Genomic DNA, 22,068 nt, shown 5'->3' on the forward strand with positions numbered 1-22,068 from the left:
CTCCCTCCCACCGGGGGGCGGATTAATAATAATTAAACCTGAAAATAAAAATCTCCTCAAATATGATTTGATTCTTTTTAAGTAGTTCGTTTCCATTTGTAATTCACATAATTATATTTCCCCCCTGTACGGAAAGACCACCTGCACATGAAAAGTGTAAACAGGTTGAACTTTGCCAGTAAGTTGAATATAAGAAGAATTGCCGATCATTCTCGCACATTCTGTGCGTTTTTCTTTATTAGGAAAGGATTAACATGTCTGGATTTGAAACATGTGTTACAACCATCCAAGCAGGATCTGTCCAAGAAGACTGAAGATAAGCTTCACCCGGAAGATGTCAACACCACACAAACTGGTGCCAGCGCCAGAGATGATAAATAAAAACCTGTTTCTTACTGAAAACGATATAAACACCAAGATTCTCCATTTGTAATTGAGAGATCTGGAAGAATCAGAAATTTCTTCGACAATGGCCTCCTGCGTCGAACTTCCTTGAGTAATTTCCTTGTGGCCTCTGCCGACGATGGTGGACGGCGGTTCAGTTTTCACCCCCTTGTTTGTCTGTCTGTGAGCACAACATCTGAAAAACAAAGTCATGGACGGATTTGAAATTTGAACGAAGCTTCTGGACAGGTTGGGTGTCCAAGTCCGAATCGATTCGATTTTCGGTGAAGATCCGAATCCGGATCCAGGTGTGAAAATTATATAATTTTTGAAGCGATTCTTCACCATTGAGAGACAGAGAGAGATTGAGGACCAAAAACGATACACAGCATGATATTTCAAAAAATGTGTGGGCCCGACATGTTGTCGTGGATCAGGCATGGCACGGCGTGGTGGAGGTATGCGCTCTACCCGGTGCCCTTCCGGTGTTGCCTGTACTCCCTGCCGGTTCGCACTGCAGTGAAAACGAAAGTAGCCGGTCTTCATCGCGCTCCACAGAAAGTCCGGCCAAGTATTGGCGTACGCGGCGGGCCATGAGCGCCTCCTTGTAGAGCTTCTTGGGATCGAGGAAAGAGGAGCGCCGATGCCGTTTCTTGCGTCTCCCGCCAAGTGTGGAGTCCAACAAGCCGGCGCCCGCACCGCCTTGACTCAAGGACCTGCACGCGTGCACACGCCGCAACCCACAGTGAGGTCATGCCCGGGGTGTGTGAAACAAAGGATTGTTATTGTTCAAGAGAAATGAACAAACAAAAAAAAATCAGGAAATTAATCACAAAATCCAAAAAGCTCATCTATTTAAGGATCCAGAAAATTATTTAAGTGCTTGATTAAGCTCTTCATAAAGTGTCTTGTGCAGAGTCGGATGACACCGGTTCACAAACAATAGGAAAGGAAAGGAAAATGACGAGATTAAGAAAACCAGCTCGCTTGTTCACAATCCCAAACTCATTAACGAGACCGTCTGCTCACACAACAGGAGACGCGGTTTTGTTGTATCGATTTGGTGTGTCTGTCTGTCCAGGCCTGAACTTCCCCCCCCCCCCCAACTCCCATTTGAGCTCTTGTCTTCAAATTTTCAACAAACCTTTATTACGAGAATACGGAGAAGATTAAGTAATAATTGGGACAATTATTACTTCATGGTTTCGTCCTCCCACACAGGTCCAGGCAGCGCCACATCCCGTGATCCAGTGAATCCATGACTCCCCAGGCCCGACCCAGACGTATATCACTGCCAAGGTAAGTGAATCTCTCCACGACCTCAACATCCTCACCACAAACAGGTACACACGGGACAGCAGCATCCGAGATGTCATTGAAAACCTGGATCTTAGTTTTGACCCAGGAAACCCATAATCCCAGCGGCACCGACTGCTCATTCAGCACCTCGAGGGCCCCCAAAAGGATATCTAACGTCTCCACAAAGATGACCGCATCATCTGCAAAATCAAGGTCAGAGATCTTGACATTCCCAAATGATGCACCGCAGCTTGATCTCTCCGACATCCTCCCGAGAAGCCAGTCCATACAAGGGCTGAAAAATGTGGGGGCCAGGACACACCCCTGACGAACTCCAGCAACAACAACAATCCTCCACAGGGCATCCCGATTCACTGAATCAAACACTTTACAGAGATCAACATGAGCTGCAAGCAGCCCCTGTCGAAACTCTCGTCTGCGTTCGGTGAGGACACGACGAGCAAGGATATGGTCAAGAATTATCGGAGCAAAGACCTTGCCCGGCACTGACAGCAGCGTCACCCCTCGGTAGTTGTTGCAGTCTTGGCGATCACCCTTCCCTTTCCAGAGAGGGACAACAAGGCCCCTCTTCCAGTCAGTTGGGATGATGCCTGTGTTCCAGGCAGAGCACAAAACTGCATGCAACGACACGAGTGCAGCATTTCCACCAGCCTTGAGAAGTTCGGCATGGATGTCACAGATCCCTGGAGCTTTGCCCCGTTTCAACCGGTGCACCGCAGCCCGTGTTTCCACAAGCGAAGGTGGACCACAGTTGATTCGAGGGTCAGCAACAGGGATTGTAACACCCCTGACATCAAACTCGACAGCTGGTGGATCAGCCTGGTACAGCCGCTCAAAGTAACCGGCCCAGCGGGCCTTCACTTCGGACTCCTCTGTCAAAAGCCTACCACTCTCTGCTCTAACTGCAGTGCACCGAAGGACGGGCTTGGTTGAACGCAATGCGCGAATTCCCCTGTAATCAGGACCAGAATCATTTGACCACAGGTAATGCTCTACCCCCTCACAGATTCCTCACACATAGTCCTCCTTGTCCACCCTTAACGCACGTACAGTTTTACGCCTCAGCTCCCTGAACAGCTCAGCTCTTCCATTCAACCTGATCCTGTGACTCTGGTCAATGGTATCCAGTGTCCCTTGAGAGACAAAATTCTTCTTTGCACTCCGGTGAGTTCTCAAGACATCCACCGGCAACATCAAGGACGGTGGTCTTGAAGGAACTCCACAACTCTTGAGGACCTCCAAAAGCACCCAGACCCCCCAAATATCCACTCAGCTAGTTTGCAAACACCTCAGCTACCCTCTCATCCTTGAGCTTGCCAACATCCAGCCTCAGCATGGGATGGTACCATTCTCGCTGATTTAAGCGGAAACTTCAGAGTTTCCAACCAAGAGATGTTTGGGAAGAGCAACAAGTTTCAGTTTGTGCATCGGAATTGGAGGTGATGTGAACAACATCGGGCTTGCACATCGAAATCTTCAGCAAACACATCTTCCTTTTGGCCTCTTGTGGCCATAATGGAGTAAGTGACAGTGGTTTTGAGCACACACAAATCAATGCAGTGCTTGATTCGGTCATCAATGCATGTTGTACCAACATCTCATCTCGGCCTCATAGGATTTTTCCTGAGTGTGCACTGGTTCTCCCCTAAAGACCTGCAGAGCCTGTGCAAAAAAACAGCACACATTTCAAAGTCCGATGCACAAACTGAACTTTCTGGAGTTTTTTTCTGGTGAGCAGGACGACGAATGGAGAACAAAATGATGGTTTGAGAGAAGTCCGGAGTGCTGACGGTGACAACGCGCTCACCTTTGCCGAAACACAAACGCAGGTTCCCGAGTTGCCGCCGCCAGGCTCCCGACCGCACGCACCTCCTTGGCAATCATCCTCAGCTTCTCAAAATTAACAAGACCATCCACGTACGAGTCGTTGCCTGCAAAAAATTCCCACAAAGCACTTTTCAGCATCGACGGATGGAGTGAACTTCATTGTCGTGTCTAATTATGACATCATTATCCATTTCCTTTTGTTCCCTTTCTCTTCAAAGATGTGAAAACAAATAAATAAATATATTTTTTAAAAATTATTTTTCAATATTCTCGGTTCTCGAACTTGTTCTTTCCCAGCAAACGTAAACAGGTAGGTTCAAGTACCTTGGTGGTGTATAAAGTGATATCGGTCAAGGGTTCATGAGAATAATGACCGGAGCGAAGCCGACGGCACGCCATCTCAAATGGCCACGCTTCCCACCGGAAGCCAAGTTGAAAGATGGCAAAAGGTTCCACCGGGAATAACCAAGTATCAAATTTTAAGTTCAGTTATTTAAGTTCAGTTGGCCTCCGCCAGCTCGACAGACGAACCCGCAAATCCCAACAGAAAACACAATCATCATTTGTTCAACCTTCTGCATTCCCACGAGTACAGAGGCCGTCAGCACGAACATGTGAGGCTGACCTTCATGGATGAATGTGAGGTCCTTTTTCACCACCGGGAACAGCGGGATGACGGGTGGCTGCAGGTTCGAGCTGCTCAACTCCGCACGGTACCTTGCCATGTTCCGAGACGGGTCAAAGAGACCTTGGAGGTCCTGAAATCGCTGTTCGTACTTTGACGGCAGCTTGTCCCACGTGTGCCGCAGCCGTGTCACCGAACAGTGACTCAGACCACTAGACGGCGCGAAGAGCGACATTGTTTTAACGGAGCCGTGAGAAGCAGAGCATGGAGTTCTGGAAATGCTGGAAGTCGATCGTGGCCAAAGGACAAGGGAGTGCAGTCGGTGTTTCCCCGTGTTGTCGCGTCACCTACCTGATGATGGCGAACGTGGAGTTGAAGTTCTTGTGTTGCCGGCAGTACATTGCCACCTGAAGGAAGCGTCTGACGACTTTGGCCCTTTTCACAGCACTCCCTTCGCGCAGCAAGGCCGACGGCACCCAGAAGGTCTCCTGGTCGAGCAGCTGCTCAAAGTGCCGCAGGTGAGGCGTGGTGGCATGAGGCAACCGGAAAAGGTCCTCGACGTACTCGGTACTCGGGATGGCGGCGAACGACTGAAAATCCCGCACGGAGAGCTGTTCCGCGAGCTCAGCGCTGCTCAAGCGCAGCACCGACATCTGCGCTTTCCTCTGCAACTCCCGCACGGCCTCGTCGGAGCACAGCGTCTCTATCTGACGGACATTTTTCAGGTAGTACCTGTGGTGAGGACAAACAACGGATCGTCCAGTCTTTGAAAATGATAACATGGATGATGGATAATTATTTATTTTCTTTTTTTATTGAAATGAAGACTCATCTGCTGAAAATTATTTACGATCTTCGGTAAATGCAGGAGATGCTCCTTCCGCCAGCATTCCGTTAACGTGTACGAGTCAGACATCACCAGTTTCATTCTGACACAGCCTGATCGGACAGCCGTACCGTGCGTTGAGGTGGATCTTCTCCGCCAGGTGCACTGTGGAATCAGGTAACCGACTTTGCTTGACGAGACCCGCTGGAGTAACGGATACCTCACAGAGGCAGGAACCTTCAGGTGGTTCCTGCAACTGGAACTCGCGCTGTGCGGCAACTACAGCTTCACGCGCTGTGCTTTCTCGACTCGTGAGCACGTAGCGACTGCTCTGATCAGCACGATATACTCGTACTACTTGGTCAGCAAACCCTGTGAGACGATGGGCAGAGCAAAGATGTTGTCAGACATTTCATATTTATTTGCTCCCAAATTTTATTCCATAATAATCCACTGACTTTTGAAATTCTCGGTCAGCATGCGCAGGAACCCCAGGAAACTTGCGTGTTCAGGACGAAAGAAAGTACATCGTGCGTGCAAGATGAGAAATGTCACCTGAAATGGCTCACAAAGCTCGAGAACAAGTCGAAAATACTTGGAAAAGTTCCCGAGACAAAGGGCTGCGCCTCTGCACAAATAAAGACTTGGAGAACTTTCTCAGCTTTCTCAACGGGCAGCTGCTCATCCCGCAAACTGCTGATCGTGTGGGTCGGTGCAAGGCCCGAGGGGACGGGTGTGCGCTGCACAAACCCCAACCCCTGACAGATCGCTACCAGTGAATGGACCGTGCGTCTGGATTAGGTGCTGCTGAACACCGATGGGAAAGACAAATCTGGGGCTCGTGAATGTTCAGGGTGAGTTTAAAATGATGATATTTATTATTAATCATGTCGGGGTGGGGGTGCTGGGAGCTAATGGGAACAGTGAGGGCTGTTATAAATATATTGTTTGTTTCGTTCCACGGCCGCAAGAGAAATTATGCGATTTTTGCATCTATTGGTGAAAGGAGAAGCGTTGTGTGTGTGTGTGTGTGTGTGTGTGTGTGTGTGTGCTCGATTGTACGATTTAAATCAAAAAATTACATTAAAAACCCCAAAAAGCAGAAATCACCATCACTGACGAGGAAAACACATCCCAAAATGATGTTTGAAGGCACAGCAGCAGAAGTGTGGCCAATCTGTGCTTATTACCATGAGAAGAGCCAGGCACCGAGTGATGGGGAGGACTGCTGGAGGAAAGGCCTGCGGTTGGGGGCTGGGGCACGGGTCCGCGCTTTGAAGCCTTCATGGCCACCATGCTGTCATCTTGGGTCACCGGCACATTGCTACGTGACAAACATCGGTGTAAAAAAAACAGAACACGAAAGTTAAACTCTGCGGTGACGCGGAACGCCCGGTTGAACGTCCATCCGAGGGACGATGACTCGGCCTGGATTCCGACCACCAGGATGGCTGTTTGTAGCCGCGTCGGGATTCGAACCCAGGCTAAACAGCTGAGAGTTGAGTGCGCACACCTCTCGGCTATCCAAGCTGCTGTTGTGCTCACAAAATCGGTGCGTGCGAGGTGCGACGGTCGTACTTGGGCTTCGGAGGTCGAAGCAGGTGGGTGCGGGAATTGGCCGTGGGTGTGAAGGGTTCGTTGTCGGGCGAGGAGTTGGACCTTGGCCGTGTGTGTGCGCCAGGTGAGGGCTCCACGGCGCTCAGCTCCGGGACACAGTAACGCTTCCCGGTGACACGTGCTTCGTGTGCAGGACACGTGATGCTGCATTCCTCTTGTCGGGAGCACGTGGTCTTGTAACCTGGAGGCAAACATGACAAATGGAGTTTCCATTACTCACACGAGTCAATGGTTTCATGACTGGTTCACGTTTTCACGGTTTGCCCATTTCGTGCCCCACCTGAGCTCAGGTCGACATAAATTGCCGAGCTCACAGGTGACAATTGCACACATTAAAGTTTCCATATTTCTTTGAAATTTATCTGGAAGCGCAGACGTCTCGACATTTCCTGAACAAGACGCAGACGCCCCCCTTGCTGTGCGTCTCGTTTCAGGAAAACCCAACACTGCCTGAAGGGTTTTTAGCCGCGTCTCGCGGAGCGAACGTGGCTCCAAGACAGCTCCGCATTGTTGTTCTTCTTCTTCTTGTTCTTCTTCTTCTTCTGTGGAAGACAAAACCTTCAGGACTCGGCTATTTTATATACAGCATCCGGATCTCCTTAAATACTAAACACGTGCATACATCCTCGCATTGACGGTGCCTTTTGAGAGCGTCTATCATGAACTTTTAAATATATTCGGACATTTGCTTTAAAGTTTCGAAAAGTTCACGTTACTATTTAAAGATCCATTTAATGTGTTATAATTTCGTAAATACACGATTTTCTCGTCATGAACGAGGAGCCTCCATGACGGGTCTTGCTATTGGCTCCATCAAGGCACGTGACGAAATATCAGAAGTTGTTGTTGTTATTTATATATTTATCCATTTTTTATTATTTATTTATTTATTAGCGGCGTCGCGTTGCGAACACTGGCTCGAAGAGAGCTCCGCGTTGTTGTTGTTCTTCTTCTTCTTCTTTTGAAGACAAAACCTTTATGACGCAGCTCTTGGACACATTTGTCCTTGTCACACATCGACTGCAGGTTCCCATCAGGAGGGTTTCGCTTCCCAGGTGGACGAAACAAGTGGGTTTGTTGCGAATGTCTCAACACGCCTCAGTACACAAGGAGCAGGTCACAGGTGCACGCGCCAAGGTAAGAGTGTATGTTTCATGAAGATCTTGTGCGTCAAGAGACAAATGCCGATGGAGTGCTTGCACAGGGCTCGCAGGATGGACTGACTACAGGTGCGCACACTCACCTCGAGGACGTTCGAATGCCGACCCTGCTGTAAACAGTCATCGTGACGTTTCACAGGTACGGTGGTTCATGAACGTGTGTGCCGTCCCTCGGGTGGACGTTAAACTGGGTGTCCCACCTGTCAGCATTAGTTAGTGCTAGTTAAAGATCACTCGGTGCCTTCGCAAACAGTAGGTGAGCTGTCGCCGTGAAGAAATTTCAAATTCCTGGCAGGTCGGTGGTCTTTCTGTCTTCTACCGTCTCCTCTCCGGTCTCTCCCCCCTTGCTCTCTCTCTCTCTCTCTCTCTCTCTCTCTCTGCGATTTGTCTCCCCCATATTTCCGCAGGGCGCTCAAGGTCAGCCAACAACTCCCTTCTGGGAAAACTACCAAAATCAAGAATCACTGCTCACATTCACTCTTTCATTCCTCTTTTTCCCGCCTTTGGAATAAACTCCCTCACTCTCTTCAATCCCATTCTTCAGTCCAGGTCTTCAAAACAGCTGTTCACCACCACCTCTTATCATCCCCCATCCAAATCCTCGATCTTTTCTACCCCCGTTAATCCACCCCAAACCCACTTCCTTCCCTGCTTTCCTTCCTGAAAGTCCCTGTGGTGTCCATCTTGTATTCCCCATGTTCCCCACCCCATCCCTTCCACAGATCTCCTCATGTCTCCGTCCCCCACTGTTTTGTCCATCACTCTCCCGCCCCTCGTCTCGTGTCCCCCTTGCTGTGCGTTGCTTGGATGAAATCTCTTTGGTTAAGTGGACATTTTATGTGAAGATAAGAGGTTGAACACAATCATATACAAACAACAAGCGATCCAATGATGTCCCCCCAGGTAGAACGCGCTTACTCATGAGGCCATTCTTCACGCTCAAACACAGATGGGTGCTCTTCTTGAGAAGGTCCTCCGCCGTGTTTATGGACACGTTCTTAAAGCTGTGCCCGTTCACTTCGACAATCTGTCGGACAAAATGTGACGGCACACCCTCAGGGACGGGCAGGTTTCAATCTGATGGCCCAAAGAGGGCCACTTCGTCAACACACGTGACGTGTATTCGCGGAACGCAACATCAAATCTGAGCTTCGGCAATCGATCAGATCGATTACGGATGAACATGAACGAAGCACCGTCCAAATAAAAGAGGAATCGTCAAACAGTAGTTACATCACCGAGCACCCAGAGAATACAGACTCCTCTGTGTGCTACAAGAGAACAAACAACCCACATTGTACATCAGGGCTGAAACAGGGCGACAACAAATCTCGAACATTTAACAAAATGGGAGAAAACTGGCGCGGCGTTGGCACAACAAGACTTCAAAGCAAGGTCCTCGACTTGATGTCATTGGAGACCGGTAATGCTTCCTTGTGACTACCAATTGGTCCTGCACGGACGTCATCCATCAATCCATTCATCTCCGCAACGGATGTGCAGAAATTGGACCGAACACCGGTGGAGGAACTTCCGCTCCGTGCTGATGAGGACCAGCAAGCCCGAAAAACGTGTCCGTGGATGTTCCTTCTCCGGGGTGGACTGGTCCATAACATTGAGAATTAAATTCGCTTCCCAGTGTTGGCTGCAGCACAATCCGACGAAGATGTCGGGGGCTGTAGCTCTGCGAAGCTCATGGCTAATCGGCAGAAGCCTTAGGAACTGTTTCACCGGAAGAGCGTTTTAAAAACTAGAACCGCACTCTTCGAAATCACGACGGAAACTATTCATGCTTGGACATCACATGAACCATGAACTCTTCATGCTTGGACATCACATGAACTCTTGAACAGAGAGAGGGTGAGCAAGAGCACAGGAGCAGGTTTTTAGGACACGTGGGCTGATGCCGTCCAGCTGATGCTGATTACCAGTGCCGAACAACCACTCTTTCTTGAAACCAGATGATTGCAAAAAAAAAAAAAACATTGAACAGCACTGGGTAGAGCGCAAACACCTCTGCCAAGATGAACAGTTCACGGTTTGTATCGCACTGATAGACCGGATCTGCATCCGGACCTGAAACAAAATCGAATCAGGTTGTTCTTGTCACAAAGCAAACCTGTCCACCAAGTTTTGTCCGGATCCATCCACAACAGTTTGAGATATCGTGATATATATATATATATATATATATATATATATATATATATATATATATATATATATATATATATATATATATATATATATATATATACCGGACGTAGTGGCGTGCGCCTGTAATCCGGCTACTCGGAGGCTTGGGTTGAAGGATCGCTTGAGGACGGGTGCTCTGCGTTGGGCCGCGCTATGGGAGAGTGTAGGGCAGCCTGGAATCATGGCGAAACCCAATCCTTATTCCCTGTGTCGTAAGAGGCGATCAGGGTTGCGTCAGGAAAGGCATCCGGCGTAAAACCTGTGCCAAATCAGTATGCGGATCATAACGGATGATCCGCTGTGGCGACCCCTAACGGGAGCAGCCGAAAGAAGAACATATATATATATATATATATATATATATATATATATATATATATATATATATATATATATATATATATATATATATTTTTGTCGTTTTTGGGGCCGATCTCTCAATGGTGAAGATTCATTTTTTAAAATATTGAATCCGGATCTTCACCAAAATCAAAACAATTTGTTCTCATCACAAACCAAGCCTGTCCACCAAGTTTTGTCCAAATCCGTCCACAACTTTTTGAGATATCCTGCAGACATACAGACAAACACACAGGGGTAAAAATACAACGTCCGTCCACCTTCGGTGGCAGAGTTAACGACGAATAATTAAATAAATATTTTCCCCTCTGATGCAACGTTAACAACATCGAAGTTGTTTTGTGAAAGTTTTTCCCAGCACGGTGGTGTTACCTGATCCCCTCGCCACAAGCCACACTCGTCGGCCTTACTGCCGGGCTTGACCTTCGACACGTATATTGCGCCACGAGCACGTGCCAGCTCAAACTCGAGGGGCGAGTCACGTGACGAGCGCGAGAGCGTGACGTTCCGAAGACGAGCCCGGGTCGAGCAAGCGACTCTGAGAATCTGCGAGTACTCGATCATTTCCTGCGGACAGAGTTTCGGAAAAAAGGAGTCACGACATTAAAATTGAGAATACAACAACAAAACAAGATCGGGTTCTTTCGACTTCACTAACCAATCAGGAAGATCGATGTATAAAGCTGGAGCAACAATGAACCCGATTGTGCGCCATGGCAACGGTGGGCCCTTTGTTTTGTTCGACCCTTTGTGTGTCGGTTTCCACTCGAGTCAAGTATCGACGGAGGGTATCCGTGCACCCCACCCAGGACTCCACCAAACCAACTTCCTTTCCTGGTCCCATTACACATTTGAGATGTTAACAAGAAACATTTCCCGGCACTCTGGCGATATTCGAGATGGCGTCAAAAATGGGTAAAATCATAGAATACCGTAAATAACATCTCAAAACTGTGGCAAATTGGAAAAATAATCATTGGGATTTGGTTCCTCGTCATTAGTTACTAGTTTCTGATAATTGGGTTTTGTTGCCATTTTTAAAAATCCAAAATGGCCACCAAAATATGCAAAATCAAACAAAATTATATATAACAGCCAAAAACTGTGACAAAATTGTAAATGATTAATTGGAATGATGTGTTTCTCATCATTAATAACTAATACCGAGTGATTGAATTTTGTTACAATGTTTAAATTCCAAGATGGCATCTAAAATGGCCGCCACAATCGGAAAAATCACACAAACTTGGACATCACAGCCTGAAACGAAGAATAATATACAGTAAATTAATATCTGGATTCATTGTAAGATATATGTTCCTGATTATTAGAAACTAATAGGATAATGTGGTTATTTATGTTTTGTTGCCATCAATAAAATCCAAGATGGAGTTCAAAATGGTTTTAAAAATGGTAAAATCAGAGTAAATATCAAATAATCATTTATGTAATAATAATGGAGGGACAGAACCTTCGAATATTCATCTTGCAATTCTTATCAAGGATGTTTATTATTGTTATCGTACTTAGAATTGAAGATGGTCGATAATGTGAAAGCCAGAAAACACCCACACACACACACACACACACACACACACACACACACACCCCTATACACACCCCGATGCACTTTGAATATTTACATACACTCAAGTATTATGTGAACTAATCTTTTTATGTGTTTTTTTTTATCTCTTTCCAGGTTAGATTAGTTCGCTTCTCGAGACCGTAGCTCGTCAAGATCAAGATCACAAGTCAAGATGTCAGACAAGCAAGAAACAGTTTAATGTAATTGTCAAAAGAAAGTTGTTGAAATGGAAAGAAAACGCAAACGGGAACATCGTGTCATTCGTATGTCTGGAATAAATCATGGATCGTTCACATAATTTTCAGACTTGACGAATCCAAATGATAGATCGGCAATTCTCAAAAATATACGGGATCGTCGCTTGGCCGAACCACCAGGTTCTTCGTATCGAATGACGGATATCTGTCCTGGCATTCCTGATGAGATCCAGGAGAACGAGGGCTATCCCCGAGGATGTTACCAAAGATTTACCCTGAACCTACATCGGTTAACAGCTAGTGAACCATCTAACGACCCTGAAGCTCCTGGACCATCTACCAGCCGAGAAGGAAGGGAAAAGCGCAAGAAATCATCAGAATAGATCATTTTTGGACCTGATTGTATTTTCTACAATTCTGGAGGCCGAATCCGTGTGAAAAAGGCAGGCATCGACACAAAGGAGGGCACCTCTTCGTTCGAACGTGATGGATGGCAGAAAGTGCTGCAAATAGCAGAAGAGGACAATCCCGCGTGGTTCCAGAGGCGAACCTGAGGATTTGACCTGTTTTCAGCAGAGGTCCAACACCACCCAAAATGCAGAAAGCAGTCCACGTACCTCCAATTATCAGAAACGAGTAACTCATGATCAGGAACCAAATCCCAATGATTATTTTTCCAATTTGCCACAGTTTTGAGATGTTATTTACCGTATTCTATGATTTTGCCCATTTTGGACGCCATCTCGAATATCTCCAGAGTGCTGGGAAATTTTTTTTAGTAAACATCTCAAATAAAATGTGTAATAGGACCAGAAAAGGAAGCTGAATAAACCGGTGTGTCCGTAATTGGGAAATGTTTATTATGTTAATGGATTTTAAACAATGGGGGGAGGGGGGTCATGGGTGGTGGAGGACAGGTTGATTACCTCATGTAGTGAGGGACAGGTGGTGGTGGGGGACAGGTGGATTACCTCATGTAGTGAGGGACAGGTGGTGGTGGGGGACAGGTGGATTATCTCATGTAGTGAGGTACAGGTGGTGGTGGGGGACAGGTGGATTACCTCATGTAGTGAGGGACAGGTGGTGGTGGGGGACAGGTGGATTATCTCATGTAGTGAGGGACAGGTGGTGGTGGGGGACAGGTGGATTACCTCATGTCCGAGGCAACTCTCAAAGTTCTCCAAAAGGCGCATGAGCTTCGGGTCTGACTCAAAGTCATTGAAATGGATGCAGACCCACAACAAAACGACCTGCGTCACCTGCCGGACAAAGACATCATTCCGGACACAAAATAAATATTTATTTTTAATCAGTTCTTCACCTCGTGTGGAATAATATTTGACTTGAAAATCTTTTTTATTAATTATATGACAAAATATTAGAGCAATTAAATTTTCTTTTTGCTGAACAATATTCAAATTAATCAATGAGCCGCCGATGCTCAAAAAGTAAAAGTTTTTTTTTTGGGGGGGGAGGGGGAGTTTTAGAACAAAAAAGTAAAAGACAATAACTCTCTCTGGCTGATCGCATATCAACTCATTCCACAAGCATACAATACAAGGAGAGACCACTCGGCCCATTACACTGTCACACAACACCCTGTGCACCCCCACCGACAACTAACACCCCCGTGCACCCCCACCGACAACTAACACCCCGGCATACACCCACCGACAACTAACACCCCCGTGCACCCCCACCGACAACTAACAACCCCGTGCACCCCCACCGACAACTAACACCCCGGCATACACCCACCGACAACTAAAACCCCCGTGCACCCCCACCGACAACTAACACCCCGTGCACCCCCACCGACAACAAACACCCCCGTGCACCCCCACCGACAACTAACACCCCCCTGCACCCTCACCGACAACTAACACCCCCGCATACACCCACCGACAACTAACACCCCCGTACCCCCCCACCGACAACTAACACCCCCGTGCACCCCCACCGACAACTAACACCCCGGCATACACCCACCGACAACTAAAACCCCCGTGCACCCCCACCGACAACTAACACCCCCGTGCACCCCCACCGACAACTAACACCCCGTGCACCCCCATCGACAACTAACACCCCTGTGCACCCCCACCGACAACTAACACCCCGTGCACCCCCACCGACAACAAACACCCCGGCATACACCCACCGACAACTAACACCCCCGTGCACCCCCACCTACAACTAACACCCCAGCATACACCCACCGACAGTTAACACCCCCGTGCACCCCCACCGACAACTAACACCCCCGTGCACCCCCACCGACAACTAACACCCCGGCATACACCCACCGACAACTAACACCCCCGTGCACCCCCACCGACAACTAACACCCAGGCATACACCCACCGACAACTAACACCCCCGTGCACCCCCAACGACAACTAACACCCCGGCATACACCCACCGACAACTAACACCCCCGTACACCCCCAAAGACAACTAACACCCTGGCGTACACCCACCGACAACTAACACCCCGTGCACCCCCAACGACAACTAACACCCCCGCGCACCCACCACCGACAAGCTAACGCCTCCGCACACCCCACCGACAAGCTAACGCCACCGCACACCCCCACCGCTTGACCACGGATTGGAAACGAACAACCAAGCAGCTTGGATTGCGCTCGCCAAGTGGCTTAAGCACTCAGGCAAGCACTTCAACAAAACGGTTGACAAGGAACGGCAGGCTCAGCATGCGTTTAGCCATCGATCATACAAACAGCATGGACCCGGAGATGGCCGGAATGTCAAATAATGTCCCAACTGGACAAATGAACACATCGGAACAACTGATGAAGTCGATTGAGATTTTGAAATTTCGCTGAAATTAAGAGATTCTCGAGGTTATGGCATGTGCAGAAATGAAATAAAGCTACGAATGAGTGTTTACAAGCATTGCAATGTGTCCAGCGATTCGTAGGTATGATGATCAGGCATTGGATGATGTGAGTGAGGAAAGTGAAAAAAAATTATCATTCAGAAACTGTTGTGGCCTGTTCCAAGTCAAGGCATTGTTGAGCAGGCTAAAAAAAAATGGCGAATTAAGACCCCAGCGAAGGGCGGGATGAGCCTTGATAAAGGATATAATTAAATTCGGCCGTTAATTATCTTCAAAAGGAGTGTTTTAATTAACCCAAACACCCAATTTTCACTCTTGCACTTCCTTGGAGTTCCCTTCGTAGGCGTGCAAAGTTTCAGGCCACAAGGTTTCATGGTTTTGGAGTTATCGAGGAGACACATCCACTACAACTGTCATTGGTCATCGAGACAATATGATGCAATATTCAGGTGACCAAAAATGAGAGAAAGAAGGCCCAGTGAGGATTCCTCCCGTCACACCTTGTCGCGAAGGCTGTTGTCGTGAAACCACGTGAGCAGTTTGCGTCCAACGGGCAAGCCATTAGGCAGGAATGTTCGCCAGGTGAGCAAAAAGTCCTCCACATATGTGGGATCAACCAGCGAGTGTTCCTCCACGAGGTGGTCGATCAACCCTTCTGGGCTTCCCTGGTGAGACAATTGAAGTTTGTTGTTCATACAATCATATTATGTGCGAACGTTTCAATATTCACTCGCGATTCTGCACCAAAGCCGACACGGCGCCATTATCTACCATTGGACTTCGAAGTCCGACATTGAAGCTCAACATCCGAAAATGGAACTTTTCCGCAATGTTTGGCCAAACCAAGAGAAGCTGCTCGATCCTCAACGCGGAATTCCCATCAGTTTTGGCCACTGGCGATCCCATCCAGGCCGAGGTTTACGCGCGGCCTCGTGTCAGACTCGTCAGCCCGATGGCCGAGAGACCAAGGTGGAAAAAGGAAATGTAGCCTGAGATTCGAAATGACGTGTCGACTCGATGATGTAAATACGAGATTCAAATTGAGGACCAGGTTTGCGGTGTATAAGGAGGACGCATGGAAACGCACAGCACTCCGCCCGGCACGTGGAAACTCCATTTCCAGGTAGGCCCGGTCCAGTGGCTCAGATGCCGACGCTCCATTGTTTGTTTGCACACAAAATGTTGAGAGAACCAAACCAGATGATCGAGAAAAAAAACCATATTGCAGTAAAAGGTGGAATATCAGGAACAATGGTGGAACTGGAGGGACGTTGATGCAAGTTCGTTTCACTTTTTCAAACAAAACGCCAGAGTTTGCAACAACGACGACACACTTTAGGATAATGAGCAAATCACTTCCGGTTCCGGTTTTTGAGGCGACGGCTGGTTCTCCCCAGGGGTCTCTGCTGACTTTCTCAAACATAAGTTTCTGGTCGTTGTTCATCGCGTTTTGACTGTTATTTTGTTTCCTCCGTGTTTACTGTGTGTTCCAAGTTCGGTTTTGCTCTTCCAAACCCCTCAAATCTTATTCCTCCCCCCACCCACTCCCATCTCCACCATACCAACACCTAGTCTCATCCTCTCCCTCTTCCCACCCCTCCCGTCTCCCTCCTCCCCATGACCGTGCCTGCTCTCATCGTCTCCCCTCCCTCTCAATTTAGCCACCTCCCTCTTCAAAGCAAACTTCTCTCTTCCACCCCAAGCTTCCCCCTCACCTTTCAAAAGCTCCCCCACACCTTTCTCCCTCAAATCTCACCCATCACTCCCCCCTCTCAAAGCTGCCCCCATTCACATCTACAAGGCTGCCTCCTTCCCCAACCTCTCTCTTCCAGCTCCTTTCTCCACCTCCTCCAATCTCCCACTTCCCTTTGCCCCCACCTCTTATTACTCCCCACTGCTACTTATCCCTTCACCACTGAGCCCTTTCTCCTCCTCCCCATCCGACCCATTCACCACTGAGCGATTCAAGTGTGTAAAGGTGTTCGAGCCCAGCACTCGACGTTTGTTCACCCTGTCACAAGGTACTGCACGAGCGGCTTCACATCAGCTTTCGTGACTGTGGGAAACAAGTCATTGTGGAGCAACAACATGCCTTGAGGACAATGTGTCCCTTTCGTGGGCCCGTACGGTCCGGCTCACGGTGTTCCTTGGCCCGCACGACCTCCCCGTGCTCCTCCGCACGCTCTGCCTTGTTAATAATATGGCAGTAGTCCTGCTGGGTGACGCAAACAAACTGAACACACACACACACACACACACACAGTCAGAATTTTCAAAATCAATCAATCAATATATACAACAATAATAGAGACAGGTATGAATGTGGTGTCAAGGTGGTCACCATGACATTGAGGAGATGGTCGACTCGGTTTGCCATTTTGGAGTTCCAAACTCAAACTCAACCAAACACTCACCCGGCAATCATCCACCGTGGTCAGCATGTCTCCGATCATGTACTGCTTGGTCAGGGATGGCGTCACACCGAAGCCGTTGCCCACGCCCAATGCTTTCACCCGTCCCTCTCTCTCAATGATCTCCACCGCACCTTTCACGATGACACACCACGACTCCAGCTGATGAAGACACAAGTTTCCTACAGAAGAGTTTTCACAGACCCAAGTACAGGTTTTCGTGATTCTTTTCCGTATTCTCATAATAAAGGTTTGTTGAAAATTTGATGAGAAAAGGCGAAATGGGGGAAAAAAAACAATGTTATTACCTGGACAGACAGACAGACAGACAGACAGACAGACAGACGCAAGTGATTGGAAAAGCACGTGTCAAAAAACCACGTGTTTAATTATCGTGTGACGTCATTGTCCCACAATCGTCACCACGCCAGTAAAGCCTTCCCTTCGATCTTGTGTTTTCCAGGTGGATTTGTAATTTTTTATTTATTTAATAAAAACTCAGGTGATTGTTCAGCATCTAATGGGAGATTAAACTTTGATCTGTGAACAAAGGGCACACTGGACTTGAACAACGCGGCTCACCTGTTCCTCATTTTGAAGCACCGTTGTGCCAGCTCGGTCCACCACGGCGAACACCACAACCGAGCACAACTCCCGCCGTACCGACGTCGTCATGTCCGCGAATGCCGGGAACTGTTGCACGAAATCCAGGAGCCGCTCTGATAGGGCAGGATAAATCGGTCCAACAGGATGAAGGATGACATTGAACAATAATTAATTAATTAATCGTCCACCTGTCACTCAAGTCCTCATTTTCATTGTGTTGTGCTTTCGCTGCCTGTTCCCTCTTTTTCACGATCTTCTTGTTTCATGTGCAGCACAAGGCCATCAAATGTCAAAACTTTCACTCTTTTCAACTTTTCAACAAGTTGTTCCACCAACAAGACCATCACCACACACGGGATTAAACTTGTACTGTGACGTCACACACGATAAACACTCCAACAAGCCAGCTCAATGACACCCCTCAACGAGTCACGCGACTCAGTTGCACGCAACTGAATTGTTTACGTGCGGATGTTTTTGCAACCGGTTGCGAGCAGTCGCTAGCAACTGGTTGCTTGCAATAACGATGAGCTCCAATTCAAAGTGGCGTGCTGAGCGGATAGTCGTGATGCATTTTATCAGACGCACATTTGGACACCACGATCGGTCGTCACAGTCCTGGTTGCACGCGCAATGACAAATTAACGAACCTTGTTGCGCGACGACTCGCTCGGATCCGGACAAAGATGGAGTTGCGTGAACTTGACGGCGGATTTGGTCGCACAAGTGATTACTCAGGAGGTGTGGACCCAATTACAAACGAACCCCATCAAGGTGCGTGCACCGGACGAACAACAAAAAGCTGAAAACAGACATTTCCCTTGAGCGAGTCAAAGCAACTTGATTCCACAACAGGCCTCACCGATGTCATCGTCCGTCCGGTCAACAGGGTCCTTCTCCATGCAATCCCGGATAGGGTCTCGGCTGGACAGCCACACCGATGCCCGTTGTCCATCTTCCTCAATATCTTCATCACAGTCCAGCACGGCCTCCGTCGGCCATGACAGACGCAGGTGATGATATTTCATGACCTGCACATACAAGCACACACACACACACACACACACACACACACACACACACACATCACCGTTCTCATTGTCTGTCCATTCACTGAGCTTTTCTCCTCTTGAATAGTTCAATGGGAATGGAAGTTGAGAACATGGAGGAGGGCACGATGTTGGTCGCTCGGTGTACCTGGAATATGTCCCAAAGGCTGGACCTCTCCGACTCACTGGTTGGGATGCCCGCCGTACGGTGACGACCCTCCCCGAGGTGCAGCTTGCTCAACTCCTCCGGAAGCTGTGCAGGACAACACGTGCAGGTCATTCACAAAGACGTCACAAGGCTGTGAGAGAGGAGGTCACAAAGAGGGATCACTTGAGAACATTACAACATGTGACCTCCATCATGACGGTCGCCACTCATCTTTTACATCACGAGTCATCCATCGAGGGTTCCTCCAGAAAAGCAGATGTTTGGACGTGGAAACGTGAAAACAGTCCGAGAACTTGGGACTCCAACGACCAACGATTCCTCGATAAGAAGAAAGCAAACTTTTCCAGCATTGAATCACTCACCGAGTAATTAAACATTGTACATTACAAACATTACACACCAACGGAGTTTGAAAGGTTCACGACTAAAATGCCCAAAGAGAAACGGACATGACAGTGCTGATGTTCACCTGGCGAATGGAGCTTTGTTTTATTTTGTGTGTAGGTGACAAGACCAAGGTGGATGATGTGTGTAGGTGACAAGACCAAGGTGATTCGATTTTGGTTCAGGTCCGGATCCGGATCCAGCCGACCAGTGGGACACAAACGGTGACCTGTTCAACCTGCTGGAGGTGTGCGCTCCACCGAGTGATGTTCTCGTCTTTGTCATTTCACGACACGTGATGCATGCGCAAGAACAGTGACGTCACATGACGATTCAGAATCAGCGGGAAGAGTAAGTTAACACAAGGATAGGTTAACGTGTAGTGACCCAAGAGAAAGCTGGACGGCGGGACGTTGTGATTATCATTTTACCAGGTAGGAGACAATGAGTTGAGTTTGGGGAAAAGGGGGGTTGGGGGAGAGGGGTGGGGTGGGGTCTGGTTGTGCAACATAACAGGTTATTCCATTTGTAATGTGGAAAGCGAAGGTGAACATGTCCTTCATTCACCTTCATTATCATTGAACATTCACCTTCAGTGCACCAGCTTGGTCCTTCGTTCAGGGGGCGTTGTCATGGTTACCGTTTCAGCAACGTCATTCTCATTCTGACTTACTGCCCAAGAAGTTCCTTGGTAAGGGTTAAACTGGGTGGTTTGCCATTGCTTTTCCAGCAGTAATTGTGGCAGGAATTTGTGACTCGTTCCATGGTGCCGGCGATAGCTCGCCTCCTCTTGGTGAGCTAACTACACAGTGGGATTGTTAACGTCCACCGACTAATGCCGGCAGACGTGACCCCCGGTTCAACGTCGATCCGAGGGACGACATACACAAACACATTGACGGATCACCGTGCCTGTGAAACACCAGGATGGCAGTTTACACCTGTGTCGGGATTCGAACCCAGGCTAGACGGCTGAGACGCGAGTGTACGCACGTGCAGGCCGTCCTGCCCGTCCCGTGAATGTCATTCATTTTAAAAATACACACCATTGTGTAAATACAAGCCTTCATTGTTTTCCATCCCATTGTTTTTTGCAGACATTGTCGATGTGTGTGTTTTGTGAACACTCGACTCAGACAAGGGCTCACGAGTCACGATTTACGGACACTCGGAGTTTGTGGGTTTCACGAGCTCCAAACTGGTGAAAGCACGGTTACCTGCGGCAATGCTCACTCACCTGTGGCCCCCAAGGAACGTTTTTGTGAGTGTTGTATGAATGACGTGCATTGTGAGGACAATGACACCGAAGGGAACGTTTTGTCATCTCAGCGACTCTGACCATTGATTGTGGCGACGAAGGCAGAGGGATTGGTGATGACGATGGAAGCCTTGAGCCGGTGATGGAGCCGAGAGCCCGTGTTGATCTGGGTCTGTTTTCAATGTCGTCCATGATGGGATGGCGCTCACCGGGAGGGGTAATCACACGAAACGTGCGACGGGATGGGCGGGATGGGCGGGATGGACGGGATGGACGGGATCGGCAGGATGGGCAGGATGGGCGGGATAGGCAGGATGGACGGGATGGACGGGATGGGCAGGATGGGCGGGATGGACGGGATGGGCGGGATGGGCAGGATGGGCAGGATGGGCGCAGCAAAATGGCCCAATTCGAGGTGTCTTCACCGTCCTCTGTGTGATCCACCTGCAGGGACCAGAGTGTCACGTGATACTCCAGCTAACCCTTAAAACGATAAACAGTCATGACATTCCACCTGCACCAGAAACACCATGTGGATTCATCATAGGTGGATCAATAACACCAGGTGGGTTGATTATAGGTGGATCAATAACACCAGGTGTGTTGATTAATTATTGGTGGATCAATAACACCAGGTGTGTTGATTATAGGTGGATCAATAACACCAGGTGTGTTGATTAATTATTGGTGAATCAATAACAGGTGTGTTGATTATAGGTGGATCAATAACACCAGGTGTGTTGATTACAGGGGGATCAATAACATCAGGTGGAACAGGGGCATTGCCTGAGCGATACAACTGCACTGACAGGAAAATGATGTAACCAGCAGGTACAGGTTTCACACCTCACATCAACATGAAGGATATTTCATACCATAAGTTACCATATTCTAAATTATAACCGTAATCAATATTCATGAAATGAGACACCGCACTGTACTCGAACCTGGAGCTTTCTCTCTGTGTCTCTCTCTCTCTGTGTCTCTCTCCCTCTGTGTCTCTCTCTCTCTCTCTGTGTCTCTCTCTCTCTGTGTCTCTCTCTCTCTCTGTGTCTCTCTCTCTCTGTGTCTCTCTCTCTCTCTGTGTCTCTCTCTCTGTGTCTCTCTCTCTGTGTCTCTCTCTCTGTCTGTCTCTCTCTCTCTCTCTCTGTCTCTCTCTCTCTGTCTCTCTCTCTCTCTCTCTCTCTCTCTCTCTCTCTCTCTCTCTCTCTCTCTCTCTCTCTCTGTCTCT

At 48.3% G+C, this 22,068-nt stretch overlaps 1 protein-coding gene and 1 long non-coding RNA gene across 4 annotated transcripts in view; both read right to left on the reverse strand.

The window, feature by feature from the left end:
* LOC147007808 (uncharacterized) overlaps positions 1 to 22,068 on the reverse strand; it is a 151,267-nt gene that overhangs the window by 32,042 nt on the left and 97,157 nt on the right. The gene's annotated exons all lie outside the window — the stretch shown is intronic.
* Positions 25 to 21,280, reverse strand: LOC147007811 (rap guanine nucleotide exchange factor 2-like). Its single transcript, XM_085866362.1, has 17 exons — positions 20,919 to 21,280; positions 19,175 to 19,279; positions 18,840 to 19,008; positions 17,954 to 18,090; positions 17,375 to 17,533; positions 17,053 to 17,193; positions 15,461 to 15,625; positions 13,252 to 13,359; positions 10,688 to 10,882; positions 8,678 to 8,786; positions 6,561 to 6,780; positions 6,173 to 6,306; positions 5,114 to 5,354; positions 4,508 to 4,888; positions 4,157 to 4,368; positions 3,512 to 3,635; positions 25 to 1,100 (listed from the first exon to the last, which is right to left on the reverse strand). Exons 1-17 carry the CDS (start codon positions 21,027 to 21,029, stop codon positions 818 to 820), a joined length of 2,994 nt encoding a protein of 997 aa, XP_085722488.1. The 5' UTR covers positions 21,030 to 21,280; the 3' UTR covers positions 25 to 817.

This window comes from Eptatretus burgeri, chromosome 24 (genome assembly GCF_056783735.1).
Source record: "Eptatretus burgeri isolate ZD-2024b chromosome 24, Ebu_testis_v1, whole genome shotgun sequence".
Classification (NCBI taxonomy): Eukaryota; Metazoa; Chordata; class Myxini; order Myxiniformes; family Myxinidae; genus Eptatretus; species Eptatretus burgeri.